The following is a 15611-nucleotide window of genomic DNA, read 5'->3' on the forward strand; positions in this document are numbered from 1 at the left end:
GTGTGATATATATGTATGTACAAGTATATATATGTATATGTGTCTGTATGTGTATGTATATACATATATATATAAACATCAGGGGCATTAATGCAACCCTTAAGAATTATACCAATTAAGTAATATTAAATTACTATATAAAGAGTCTATATAATATACACATATATAATTATACACACATATATACACATATATATAAAGCATATGTGTGTGTGTGTGCGCGCGCACACAGAAAGAGAGAGAGAAGGATAAGCAACTATAGTAAAATGTTAACCTTTGAGAAATTAGGAATTCTTTGTACTATTATTGCAACTTTTCTGAAAGTAAAATTAATTGAAAATTAAAAACTCTAAGAGAATAAAAAAGAGAGCATGGTTTAATAATTACAAAATTCCAAAAGTGAGCAAAAAGACCACACACTATATGTCTAGCCAATAGGTGGTGCCAATAAGTACCAGTTTTCTTTAAACAATATTAGAAAACAAAGTTTCTAAAGGCGGTGCTCAAAAATCAGGAGTATTGGACTTCCCTGGTCGCGCAGTGGTTAAGAATCCACCTGTCAGTGCAGAGGACACGGGTTCGAGCCCTGGTCTGGGAAGATCCCACATGCCGCAGAGCAACTAAGCCCGTGTGCAACTACTGAGCCGGTGCTCTAGAGCCCGCCTGCCACAACTACTGAGCCCACACGCCACAACTACTGAAGGCCGTGAGCCTAGAGCCTGTGCTCCACAACAAGAGAAGCCACCACAATGAGAAGCCTGCGCACCACAACCAAGAGTAGCCCGCACTCCGCAACTAGAGAAAGTCTGTGCTCAGCAACAAAGACCCAACGCAGCCAAAAATAAATAAATAAATAAATTTATTTTAAAAAATCAGGAGCATTGACACAATCTTTAAGAATTACATCAAAAAAAAAAAAAAAGAATTACATCAGTTCAATACTATTGAATTAAACGACCACCTGACTATGTGATGCTCAATCCCCCAAATGCAGTCTAACTCTCTCAAAAGCCTCCTTTCACCTCAGCTAAATAAAGAACACTGTTCACTTCCTCCACAGAGTTAAACTGCCCTCCTTGTATGTGTGGGCTCCTTATCTAGGTAACTCCTTTTAACCTTCCGTGGGGGTTAAAATGTACAGTCTCGGCAGGAATGAAACCACAACATTCATGTTGCTATGGCAAAAAGCAGATTGTAGAAATTGACCTCATTAGCAAATATGATTTCTGCTAGTTTTAAGTTACATGTGCAAACTATAGGAAATAGGATTTCATAAACACACAGATAATATGAAAAGATCCTGAATTTTCTCTTAGTACATACTGAACAGGAGCCAAGGATTTTTACACAATTTATTTCAAGTCGCAGAACCAAATGTGTCTCAGTAAATCACACTGGCTCAGTCTTATTTCACATTCCTAGAATTCGATTGCTAACGTCTATCAGAGGTGATGTTTACAATAACAATTTGCTGGACAAACCTAAACCAGGCTCATTTTAATGACTATTTTTAGAATTTCAAACTCTCACAATATGATTTTTGGATTTTAAAATTCCCACAGAGTACAACTTTGGAAATTTCGAATTACCGAACGTAACTAAATCTAACCATACAGATATGTTAATTCAATTATATTTTTATATTTAAAAATTAAATGAATCACGTGAAATTTTCTCCCAGTTTCTAATCTCAATAAAGATAGTGGTTAATGTACCTTCACTACGTAAGTTTTAGGTTAGAGGGAAAAAACCCAGTTATCTAGACAAATCCTTTTATCTATTAAAAAGACAAGATTACAACTTCAAGAGATAGGAGGACATCAATGAAGCATAAAAGGCCTGGAAAGTAGGTGGTAGAATTTGATTCTAAAACTAATTTCAAGGTTGTTATTTTTTTCTTTTTTTAGTACAATGACCAAGGAACAGTAGGAGGAAAGCAGGGAAAAAACAATACTTTGTTGAGTGAACTCAATTCTCTTGAAAATTCTCTTTGACTGCACTGTTTCCATTTAATCGACTACTCCATGGTCCAAGGAGAAAATGTCAACGTATCTTACCACTGTGATAGTTTAAACATCAGGCACCCCAATTTCCAACTTTAATTTTGTATACCCTTGCTTCCCCCTTAAGTAAGCTATCAGATGCCTCCCTTTCAATAATAAAGCCGAGCAGCTCCTAAAACCCTATCTACTGTTTTTATAACTGCCTTCCCTCAAGACAGGTGACAACAGAACAATGACCCACCAAGACTGAAGAGTGGAAACTTAAATGGAAAGAGTAAAGGGCTAATTTATTAATCTTTAAAAGTTTCTTTCTGAGCTTTCTCTCTCTGGAGCAGTTGTTTGGAGTGATGAAGCTTAGGGCTGGGTTTGCCTTGCCTTGAGAGAGCTAGAAGATACCAGGAGGAGACCAAAGGAATACAATGCAGGTAGATGCTGGCTGCATGCCGCTGGCTGGAACTCAGGCTTGAGAGGAGGAGGATGGAGAGGGGTGGGTCTTAAGGACAGGAGAGCAGACGGGGGTTTGCAGTAAAAGCCAAGGATAAAGAGTATACATTCGGCTGATGAGAAATCTAAGCATCAAACGGTAGGCAGCAAAATGGAGGATTGATTCTGCCAAAAGGAGAGGAAACCTGGTAGACAGGGCTCTACAGTCTAACGGTTTCTTTTACGCTTTCCAAAGATGCACAAGTAGTTTTTCATTTCAGCACAATGGCTGCAAACACAACAGGTAACACCCAGGGAATAATATGGCTTGGATCTCACTTTCTGGTAGCCTCACACAGGATTCCAGGAAGAATAAGTGGTCAGGTCGTTGGTCAATAAAAGTGACAAAGCACATGGAAAATGTGGAGCATGTCTAAGCACTCGGAGGACTTCCCAAGGAAATAGAATGTGCTGCCCTTCCTCCCTGGAGTTAATCTATGTAATCAGAAGGAAGACCTGGGAAGAGATGTTAGCAGTCAACTGGGCACCGATGAGATGTTAGAAACACAGAGTATGAAGGGTCAGTTCAATGATTCAACCTGTCAATAATCCTGCTGCATTATTCTCAAAGTCTCCATTTAGAAGATCAAATCAGGATCCAATCTGAGAAAATGAAACAAGGAGACTTGACTAAAGAGGAAGGGGTAGAATATTCTAGATGATTACTCCAAAGTGAGTAAAAAATAATAATAGTTAACATTGAATAGACACTTATTATGTATCAAGTGCTGTGCTACATGCTTTGCATATGTTTTCTCTTTTAATCCTTCCAATAACCCTTAGAGGAAGACACTACTATTATCCCAGTAAAACTTGACTGATTCAAGCTTAGGACATCCCACTTCCAGAGGCAAAGCTCTTGGGGCTATATTCTCTGAGATGACTCCCATATGTAAGTAGAGAGAAATTTATGCTTTGGCTTGACTGGTATCCTGATCTCATGGGATACAGGGTCAGTTATGTTAAAGGAATCTATATGTACGTATAAGTCAAAGCCCATCATTGAGTACTTCACCATGATTCAAGAGGCAACTGGGTATCACCTCAGTCTGGACAATGATATATTCAAATGACCCAATAACAGAAGGATTTTAAGGCATATAGGAAAGAGGAAAGGCTTAGGAGTTGACAAGGAGTTTGGAAAGAAGTATATTGGAGGAGGCCAACACACCCTGCTTAGTCAAGACTGAATCAATGATGGTAAGGAGGGAAGGGAATATATGGGAAAAGTCAGAAGGTCAGGGTTAGTTTTATATTTATTTATTCACATAGGAGGCAAATGCAAGCAAATTAAGAGTAATGGGACTCTTGAGGAGAAAGAAAAAGATATACAATGGTTACAGACTTCTCCACCCAAAGTTAGTGGGCAGAAGGAAAGGAGCAAGGCATAATGAATGTTTATGAGGCATCAAAAGAACTCAAAAAGAAAATTCTTTAAATCAAGTCTAGAGCAGCACTGCATAACTGAACTATGATATGAGCCACCTATGAAATTAAACATTTTCTAGTAGCCATATTAAAAAGTAGAAAGAAACAAAATTAACTTCAGTAATATATTTTATTTAAATCAATATATCCACAATGTTATCTCTGAACATATAACGAACATAAAAATTATTAAAGGGATGTTTTATATTCATTTTATATGTATCAAGTCTTCAAAATCGAGTATGTAATTTACAATTACTGCACGCCTCAGTCCCAGTGCTGTACTAGCCTGTCTAACGCTCAGTAGCCACAGGTGGCTGGTGCCTATCAAAGTGGACAGCACAGGTACAGAATACAGTTCATGATATAGTTCACGGTATCAAGAAACACCAAAAGGTTTGAACAAAACTAATGGATTTGGCTAGAAGTTTGCCAATGAATTTGGCAAGGTAAGTTTTTAAAAAGCAGCAGCCCTACCATCTTATTGAAGGCACATTTAAGACAAATCATTTGGTCCCTACACAGTAAGCACTATTTTAATTCTTTCACAGAAAAAGTGAAGACAAGTGTACACAGCAGTTTCTGAAGTATTCGTATTATTTCATGTTATAGTCACTACTAAAATCTCCTGGTCCTTCAGAGACTCCTCTGCCTTCAACAGTAAGTGCAAGTCTTTTGTTTATTTAGTGGTAGATGTAGGACTTCGTGTGAATCAAAGAAAAGCCAAGTTACCTCCCCAGCTCTTGGGAGAGGGAAGAAAAAACTGACCTCACCATTCACTGCGGCCTGAAGCGCTGCCACGTGTGAGCTGTGGATACTTATGGCTCTCGTGGGAGCAAACCGCAAAGTTTCTGTCTGCAGTTACTTTTTCTTTGTGGGTTGTTTTGGCCTGGCAAGATGTGCACAGGTCTGAAAAAAAGGTGGTCTAAATTTAAATTCAGGTTCTTCTAATTGCCAGGCAAGTGGGACTGTCTCACAAATATCTGTATTCAGGGGACTTTAAAAATCAGCCACAAAAAGCAATGCATTCAGTTCAAATACCAGCTAATTTGATTTGAGGATTCTTTATGTAATTAAAGCACACAACTGCATAGTTTATTTTGCTTCAACATGGGTTTGAAGGTGGGATAGGGAGCAAACAATATTCACCAAGTTTTTGTCTACTGATCAAACTTTAAGACATCACTCTATATACTATATAATCTAGATATGCTATATAATATAATACAATCTATAGTATATTACTAGTATAAGACTACGTGACACATAATGTATTATATATAACTTATAATGCTATAGTACATTTCAGTTCCTGCTGGACAGGCATGCACACATTTTTCTATACATAAAACCGCAGCTGTAGGCAGTGAAGCATGTTTGCCCTGGACCTTACTGACAAAAATTCCTGTTTATCAAACCCATTCCACACAGCAGTCATGAAATCAGGCATATTTGTCCTTTGGTTTTTAGCAATCAGTAACAACTTGGAGGTCCCAAGACACGGTACTATAGAACAAATGCAGATACTCTACCTTGATTCAAACCAGAACAGAATATATTTTTTAGAGTCACAGCTACAAGCCTATCGTAGAAAAAGGAGACATACCAGAATGCGGACTGAGCATTTTTAGGGAGTAGAGAAAAAAACAAAGTGCTGATCGTTTTCTTCTTCACAGACAAATAAAAGAAAGCACCTGAAATGAAAAGTGTAGGGACTCAGCCAGATCTATTTACTCACCTGCGTTGGAGCCAGTCAAATTATAACGCGCATTCAACTTCTTGATGATGTTCTCGTGGATTTGGTACCACTCACTCTCTGTATTACACCTATGAAAACATGACCACTCTGTTAAGTTTTGATGATGCATGAGATGACCTTACTAGCACACCTGCCCTTTTTGTTATAACCACTATGATGTACTTCCTTAAACCTCCTTGTAGACCTCAACAAGCCACTGCAAGTGACTGTCAGTTTTGGCATAGTTGCCTCAAGATGAGCAGGAATGACCATTTCCGGTAATGCATGACCAACTACTTCATGCCAGAAGTGGCTGGGATGAACAATTCAGGTTATGAGAGCTCCCCATTCCCTGTCTCAGAGAACAATGCGTACACTGGAAGGAAGTACTGACTAAGAGTCTGACTCCCTGGATTCGAATCACTCACTATGTGTGCCTTGATTTGTTCATCTGTGAAATGGGGGTAAAATACTAGAACAATAAACAAGCCTGGGCTTGGGATAATGCCTGGCATATAGTAAATGCTCAAAAAATGTTAATTCTCATTAGCGAGTCTCCACCTATTATATCATGACCAAGTTGGCTAGCATCAAAATGCAACTAATCAAGCAAAATGCAACTGAGGTTAACACAACTGGCACTGGCAAAAGGTTGGCAGGATTTACCGAAGGGTAATTAAGGTAACCCTTCCAGATTTTCCACTTGTAGGCCAAAAGGCATCTCTCCATCTTCTCACTCTGACAACCATCTGTACCTTGGTCTTTCAGCTCTTGTCAGCCACTGACTCATGCTATCTTTGTATCCATGGTACATTCACCTAGGAGACACTGAAGGTTCTTGAGGATTGAATCTAGGACTGGTAGATATCTGTGTTCCCCTGAGTACTTTGAACACTGTGGGTACTTAAAAAATACCAGCTGCATGAATGACTGGATGGATCTCCCTCTGACTGGTAACTCCTGATGGTTCGTAAACATCTGGGTCTGCTATCTCCTTACTGCTGGGCCTCCCCCAGTTAGGCTAGGGAAAGCCTCCCTCATCTGGACGTGTTTGCGAATTCACTACTATCTTTTATTAGCCACAAAGGCTCCCTCCCAAGAATTCTGAATACCAAAGATTCTATACACTATCAATCAAAATGTTCCAGAGTATAGAGTCCTTTTCCTCACAACCTTGTCTATAGCCAATAATTCACAATTTGTTTACATATTTATTTATTTCATCACTATCAGCTTTTCCAGGAGGAACAGGATGGAGGCTGTTTTTGAACCAGTTAACAGTAGGATACCAAACAGACCACTGACTGTTAGAAGCCTGGAAAATCAAGATGAAATGAAACCATTCCACCTGTCCAGCTGTAAGATACAAAATTGCCATTTACTACATTCTGTCCCCAGTTTTCTTAGTTCAACTCAGTTGGGAAGGGAGAAAGATGGTTTGCTTCTTATTAGATAGATAAGTCATAATTTCAGAAGTCATGCTTTTAACCTACGAAACTCCTAATAAAATAAAAGCTCCTAAAGTATGTGACTGAAATATCTTCCAGGCTCCAATGAGGTATTTGTTATTGTTCTCTGTTTTGAGTCCTAGATGGGCTAGGGATTCGGTCACCCTAACAAATAGAAATTTCTTCCAATTTGTTTCTAACAGGCACTTCCCTAAAATGTTTTACTATATTCATAGTTTCTTCTTAATCTACAATGACTGCTTTGACTGCCTAGCATCCTTCCTGGAACAGATTTGTAATTTGCTGAACTGGAATTTTTAAGGGATCTCTCTTGCAGCAAGAACAACCCCAAACCTTATTTGATACTTACGAAAAAACAGACAATAACAACCACAAAGAGCAGTACAATTTATTTTTATGGGCGTGAGTGTCTATCACAGAACTGGAATTTACGTGTCTTCCTTTGCTGGCTGCATAATCAAAGGGGATGCATGGAACTTCGGGTCCCTCAGTTTTCCCAGTAGCGAGATAAATCTAACACTTGCTACCCACACCTGGAAAGATCACTCTAAGAAACACTGAGACTGTGCTTGTAAGCAATTTTAGTTTTCTTGAAAAGCAACGCCACCTAACAGCATCACTGTCACATCACTAGACAGTGGTGTGAAATAACACCAGGAAACATACAACCTTGTAACATGAGAGCTCAGGTTCTGAGTCAGACAGTCCTGACTTCACATCTGGTTCCTGTTCTGATTAGCCGGGTGACTTTGGGCGTTATTTAGCCTCTCTCTTCCCTTACGTGGAAACGGAGCCAACAGCAAATGCTTCATGGGTTTGTCATGAGGATAAAGTGACATGACACATGCAAAGTGCTTAACACGGTTCCTTGCATGTAGTTAGCACAAAGTAAATGGTGGCTATTATAATTAGTATTATTGCAATTAAATTATGTTTTATGAACATCAGTAGAGTTTAGAAAGGGGATTATCATGGATTTAAGCCCGACCATATGATAAAAAGAATAGTGTGCTTTACTACCCACTAGTTTCACTAGAAGTTTTCAAGTTTAAAATCAAGGTCACAGATTTTATTGCTCTTAAAAGAGATAAAGAGAGTTTCCAGTCCTAAACCACAGGCTGTAAGCAAATCTTTGTCAACTAATTAGCAAATGTGTGGCACGGGTCCCAGGGGCACTGGGTAGAGGATGGATAAATCCATGAGACCCTGCAGCTGTGGTCAAAAAGCAATTTGAAGTATATGTCCCACAGGCAGTGCGCCACGTGCGTTCCCTCCACATATGGAAAAACTATTGGCACACATTGGATACATCGACTCAACAGCCAGAACAGAAAGCTAAAGCAAGCTCACTCACAGAGGAGGTCAGCCGTGTGGTCCTCAAATCGGGAAGGTGGAAAGCAGATCCCCCATCCTTCAACCCCCCATGGGTCTGCTCTGAGGATGTCACTGTGTGTCAACTCTCAATTTTCAGTCCTGTGGGGAGGTGCTCAGGGTGGGGTGATCCAAAACCATGTGCATTTTTAAAAACTTAGGATTTGGAATACATTAAGTGATTTTCTTAGTGGAGTGTTTGAGCTGAACTGTGTCTGTTCCCACTGACCCTCAAAAGATGATGTAAGTCCAAACCCACAGTCTGAGGACCTTATTTGGAAATAGGGTCTTCACACAGTTAATAAAGTTAAAATTAGGTCGTTAGGGTGGGCCCTAACCCCATATAACTGCGTCCTTATAAGAAGGGGAAATTTGGACACCGAAACAGACGCACAAGCAGGGAGACAGCCATGTGATGATGAAGCCAGAGATCAGGTGATGCATCTACAAGTCACCGGAAACTAGGAGAGAGAGGCAGGGGACAGATTTTCCCCTCACAGCCCTCAGAAGGAATCAATGTAGTCAACACCTTGATCCAGGATCTGTGGCTTCCATTACTGTGAGACAATAAATTCCTGTGGTCTAAGCCTCACTGTTTATGGTGCTTTGTTAGGGCAGCCCTAGTAAACTAATAATACACGAAGTAAGAGGGAAATCACCTGACCTGAACTTCCTTTTCCTAATTCTAATTAATTTATATTAAAAACTATTTCCGTTTTCCAAGGACAAATGAACTCTCTGAGGGTAAAGACATGTTAGGCTTTAAATTCATGGGAGGTACTCTATGCAGTAGATGGTCCACCCAACCGATAAACTGTCTGTATTTTCTGGTTCTTGATTTCATAATTCCTCTGACAGGCAAATGTTGATTTGTGGGCTCACTTGTAGTGAACCTACAGATTATTTAGTTTTTGAGGAATGAACGCAACCCATCCCTGGCTCTTCCATTACCCACAAAAAGCAGGATTCGCCACGTAGGGTCCCCATGTACCTCTGCGCCCACCCCAGCCCCCAGCCCGTGCAAGCTTCTTACATGTACACTTTCAGGATGAGGTCATCTTTTGTCTCTCCTGTCAGCAGGTCAGCAATGCTAAGAACCGCACAGCCAAAGGGTCGCCGGTACTGAACACTACAGGCATTCTTTTTTTCTCCTGCCCCCATCCGACCTGTTCAATTAAAAAGCACATATGGCCCAAGGAGCCATTTGATTAATCCACCTTAAATAGAGATACATATAGCTATAAAGTAGGCCATATAAAACGTAACTGGGTGATGGAAAAGACACAGCTTTGGGGCAACTGAAGATGTTGCTTCAGCTCTGGACTCTCTGCCCCAACCACCTAGCATGCCCAAGGTCACGCAGCGTAAACTCTGGCCATCAGCTGTTATCTATAAAACATGAAGATGGGAGCTGAGCCTATGTCTGGGTACCTTCCCCCAAGCATTCATGAAGGCATCCCAGGAGGCTCACATCAAAAAAGGCAGTAGTGGTGCCTATCTCATTTTCTACTTTTTAAAATTGCCATATTTAAAAACCTTTTCAAATATTTCACCTTTGAAAGGAAGCAGTTTGAGATTCCCTGAAGGTATAGCAAGTAAGCATAGGGGATCAAATGAGCACGCTCTTTCCTGACTCCGTACCCAGGCTGAAATCTCCAGGGATGTTTTTTACTCTGACACAGTTTCAACTTGTTTAAATTGTTAGACATTTTTAAATGTGTGGTTGAGATACTGTTTTAATTTATCATTGCATTTAATTACCAATGGGTTATTTTGAAGACTGAAAGCAAAAAGCACACTGGAGCTGTAATATAGCAAGTTAATGTGAGGAAAAATAATGAAAAAAGTCTGTAAGTCTGTTTCCAGATGCTTGGTAACGGATCCGTAAGTTGTTTCCATCTGAGTGAAATTCTCCTACAGTACATCTGCCTGACTCTAGCACTCCCCAAATCCAATGTTAAATAGAAAAAAAAAAAAAAAAAAAGGAATGGCAACATCCAATTTAGCTTTCATTCTTCAGTAATAAAGGAGAATTGCCTCTGCAATATATCATCTTTAGAGAAATGCTTATAAATAAAAGCCGGAATACCACTTAAGGTGATAAAAAGCACAGAAGATACCAGTAAAAAGAGGACCTCTGAAATAATGGATTTTTCCCTATCGAAGTCCCTTTTGGACGATTGATGTGTGATAGCCTTGAAACATACTTTCTTGGATGATGTCTTGTCATCATTGATATATTATTAATATATTGGTTAACAGGCCTAAGGATAATACGAATGTTGAGCTAAAATGGATTCATATGCTAGATCGGATACTATAAGAGCCGAGAGGCTCCTCTGGGGTCAGGAGCTGGCGTTTACTACGTGACATGCATGGTTTTGGTGGGTCGTTAGGTATTACCATGTAGGTAAAGGCTTACTAATAGGGTTAATACGTAAACTTGACTACTGTGAATTCAAGAATAGTAAGCAAAATAAGAATAATAAATGTAATGAAGATTGTAGTAGAACTAACGATTATTAGGGCTAGCGTTGCTCCTCCGATTAAATGAGTTAGTAGTGCCCGGCTGTAATATTAGCTGTTGGTCATACAGCTAGGGCTACTGGTTGGATGAATATGCTGATAGCTCCAATAATTACTAATATACTGATAAAGAGGGATGGGTGTTCCTGGCGGTAGAAAATAGGTTAGAGATGCTTTTTTTTTTTTTAATCGCAGTACGCCGGCCTCTCACTGTTGTGGCTCGTCCTGTTGTGGAGCACAGGCTCCGGACGCGCAGGCTCAGCGACCATGGCTCACGGACCCAGCCGCTCCGCGGCATGTGGGATTTTCCCGGACCGGGGCACGAACCCGTGTCCCCTGCATCGGCAGGCGGACTCTCAACCACTGCGCCACCGGGGGAGCCCCGAGATGCTTTTGTTTTACGGTGAAAGCCAGGAATGACTATTCGTGTTCAGAAAGGAATAGCCATTCCTAAATTTATTGAAAGGCGTGGTGGGTACAAATGAATGGTGGTGAAAGACCTCCTGAGTTTGTTGAGCCGATAAGTAAATGATGTAAATATTAATGTTCAAGTCTGTCCTTCAGAGTTATGAATGGCCATTGGTTCGATGTAAGTTGAACTAATCACTGCTGAATAGAAATCATACAGTTATTCACGAACCTGGCGTGGGGAAACTATTTACTTCTCTTTGTTTCCTCCCCTTCTTTCCAATCAAAGATGAGGGCTTAAATTCTGAGGCAGGCGCTATTACTTCCTGCTCTCTGCAGCCAGTGAGGGTCAGCATGCCCTTTTCCCATTAAACAGTATGAGGAATACTCTAGAAAAATTAATAAGTATCTGTCCCTGATGGACAAGAATCTTCCACTCCTTCATTTCACTGCAGCAGACTAAGTCTTAATCTTTCTTAGAGTTTCTTACCTTCAGTCTTACGGAGTAATCATCAGACAAGTCTTTGTAGTAATGTCAATAAAGAATTAATTTGACCAAAGCTCAGGGAAGGAGGGTAGATAGTTTCTAATTCAACATTCATTCTGATGACTTAATGATCATAAAAATCTTAGTAAAAAATACAAAATCAAATGCCAGGTATTTGAAAGGCAGCCCTGTGATGGGTAATACTGTGAAGTGGTTTCCTCAGCTCTATCCTGGGAGTGAAGGACAGAGTTGCCCAGGCCATGGGCAAGCAGGGCATGTGGTCACTCTACCGTGTGTGTTTCTACCACCGAAAACCTATAGATACCTTTTTAAAAGTTCTGAAAGCTAAAGTGGTTTACTTTTTTTCTCAATGCTGTAGAAGATTATATTCAAATTTTAGCAATGTTTACATGAAGATATCCAGAACCACATTTTACATTAACAATTGCTATTATAAATTTGAATAAATTTTTAAAAAACACAAAGAATTACATAAACTGCACCCCTGCCATCCTGGGAACAGAGGCTTTATCTCATAAATACACAGCAACACGCATTACAACTTTTCCAACGTTTTGAAAGATTCTTTCCAATTTCCACCCCACCCCATAGTCATCTATAAAAAGGAAATTAAAACCAAAAACCGTTTACTTTTTTATTTATTTCTATTGTCCCTCAAATATAAAAACAGGATAAAATGAAATGGGTTTTCAGAACAGATTTTTATGAGAAAAAATACTTAGAAAATCTATGTTGAAACGACATGTTTTATAGTCTCTCTCAATGCACAATGTGGTTATCATGTGCATAAAATTAAAAACTATAAAAATAATGATCACTGTGCAGGACCGCATGGTGAGATATCACGATCCTGCAGAAGTATCCCCAGCAAGTCATGTAGCACAATTCATGAGGAAGCGGGAACCAATTTCCAGTATCGGCTGGTTAGCTGCAATGGAAAAATGATGTAGGCTACACCATATAGTTCCTCTGCCATAAAATGCTTGCTTTTAGATGCCTTATATGTGTAAAAACTAGTGACCACATTTTGGCTCTGATGTGCAAGTTCACTGTAGAACACTCAAAGTGTGCTCTGAAAGATGTTAATAAATGTTACATCATATAAATGTTTCCACAGTCAAATCAAATTTGGAGAAAGCTAGGGTCAACAAAATTAGAGAAGCATTTTTATATTTCCCTGTAGGACTTCTCAGACCCTTTAATAAGCTGATGAAATTATACAAGTGAAAAATATATGCAAAGTTTTCAGTATTTCATAACCCTTTTCTTATAGCACTTTCTGTAATAATGCTCTACAGCCTTCTGTACTTTGGAAAATGCCAATTGGTTTCATAAACCTGTAGGAAATCCAGCTCCTAGAAGTGTAATTTATGCTGTTAACAGAAATTAGAATTTAAAAAAACCAAATACCAAGTGCTTGAATCAAATATGTTTAGAGAGTCCAATAAAACAAAATGAAACACAAGAAACTAACTAATGACTTATACGGAAAGAGAACAGAATCTATTTATGGTGATATGAAAGTCTGGGGAGACCAGGGAACAATTCCCAAATTCTGTAATTACTGGATTCAAATGTGGCCTTGACTTCTTTCTGATCTAGACATCACATAAATCACAACTACATAGAGACCTCTCAGCAATTCTCCCTGTCGTGCTCCTGTCACACCAAGTATCATACCTACCAATTCGGATGATGTGCACGGTGATGTAGATGTCCCTTCTTAGCTCACTGCTACCCAAATCCTGCCAAAAACAAAGTCTGGTCATTTTAGAACTCATAATTTATGCAGAAGCATTTAAAAGGCATATGTAGCACACAATCTTCACAAATAACAGAAGAAAGACAAAGATAAACATAGACATTCTTAATGGAATTTCTGTAGCAGAAGCATAAAGTTCAAATCCTGTTCTAAAATATCACTACAATCAACTTTACTGTAAGCCTATGATGTCAAATAAGACTTAAAAGGAAAGCCCATTCTTATTTCAGCCTCTCACTTACTCATTCTTTAAACACTTATTAAGTACATACTAAATACCACCTGCCATACTGAGCCCTATCACCATTGGGATTTGGCCATAGTGTGACAGGCTCTAATACACACTAAGGGACAAAGGTATGACTGTGAATGCTGGTATTCAGATTTTGGGGCACTACTGTAATTTATGTGTTATTTACAAAGTTGAAGCAAATCTACTATGTTCTCTCACAGTAACTTATTTCTCTTAAATAAGATAAAGTACTTAAGGAAGAATCTGCCTCCTGGATAAAACAAGATCCACTTACCACAAAGAGAGAGCACTGTCGTTCTGGTTTATCTGGGGCTTTGGGAAGCCCATTTCTATTCAGCCTCAAGAAAAATCTCTCACTACAAGAGAAAAGAAGTTTAATATTTTGAAAATTATTTAATATGTAAGGACTCATTACTTTTCTAGCTGCTCTTCACCCTAAGAGTTAAACTCAAAACTTATTAGGTCTTTCATTTGACATCAAAACTGCGGATATAAGTTAGGAGAGAACCCAAGACAATAAACATTTGCTTCACTTCTGACAAAACTGGCAAAGAGCCAAGTGCAAAAGCAGAAAACATAAGTATATATGCAAGCAAAAAATTAACTTTGAAAAGAATAAGCTTCTATATCAGTGATATCATTATTTTAAAAAGTAGAAAAAAGTACACTAAAAGAAAACATGTGACAATGTGTTTTGTGTATTTGTACCTAAGATTTTTTTTTCATGTTTTGTGTCATAGTATTTAATAAACATTATACAAGGACACCATTCTGAGTGGTAACCATTCATTAGAAGGCTTAATATTTTATGCTCTTATAAACCTATAATCCAAAACACAAAAAGAGAGACCAAGAAATGAAACTTGAATTTTCTTTGGTCCACAAAGGAACAGAAGACCTCGCACTGTCTATAGAACTTGCATTGAAAGTACAGTGACACCTAGATTTAATGCAAACACAAATAATGCTGTTGATCAGCCACTAATTCAAGTCAATAAATACTTGTGGACACCATTTATACCCAAGATAATGTGTTACACTATTTATGTTCAAAAAAATAAAATGAATATCACCCTCGCTCCCAAATTAATCTACCAGCTACCACAAGCTTCTGAATTTTAATACCCTGGTGCCCACAATAGAATCAAATGGCTGGCTGCCTCAGGAAGAGAACACACAGCCAACATCCCCAAAATGTGAAATTAACACAGGGTATAGACTTGGTCAGTGTAGCTTCAGCCTAGGAATCAAGCAGGGAAAGGGAAGGTAGGGCATTAGTAAGGTTCAGACCCTTCCAAGTCTCCAAGCTTATTTATCACTTGGTCCTTGCCGTAAATAATGGCTCTGTCATCCAAAATCAGCCTTCTCCCCTACAGGGGGAGAAATGAGGACCATAATCAGATCTCTAAGGAAGCATATGGATTTGAATTTATGGTTGTTTTGGAACATTTTTATTCTCTTTTGCCATTTAAATCTAGATAGATATATTTAACAGATTCAACTACCTGGCTCACCCTGTCCTTTTCTTATATTATGCCTATCCCTGATCTCTCACATGAGAAAGGGCAACCAATACACATTTCTAGGGGGTCATTTCCACACTTAATTACCTATGTCTTGTTCCACAGAGCAGTGGCTGATGAGATGTGAATGAAGAGAATG

General features: G+C 39.0%; 1 protein-coding gene across 1 annotated transcript in view; it reads right to left on the bottom strand.

Moving 5' to 3' along the window:
* DOCK4 (dedicator of cytokinesis 4) overlaps positions 1-15611 on the bottom strand; it is a 274676-nt gene that overhangs the window by 207406 nt on the left and 51659 nt on the right. The window contains 4 exon segments of the mRNA XM_065883569.1: positions 5653-5741; positions 9526-9658; positions 13619-13679; positions 14224-14305. Of these exon segments, the coding sequence (XP_065739641.1) occupies positions 5653-5741; positions 9526-9658; positions 13619-13679; positions 14224-14305 (365 nt within the window).

Source organism: Phocoena phocoena, chromosome 9, assembly GCF_963924675.1.
Source record: "Phocoena phocoena chromosome 9, mPhoPho1.1, whole genome shotgun sequence".
NCBI lineage: Eukaryota > Metazoa > Chordata > Mammalia > Artiodactyla > Phocoenidae > Phocoena > Phocoena phocoena.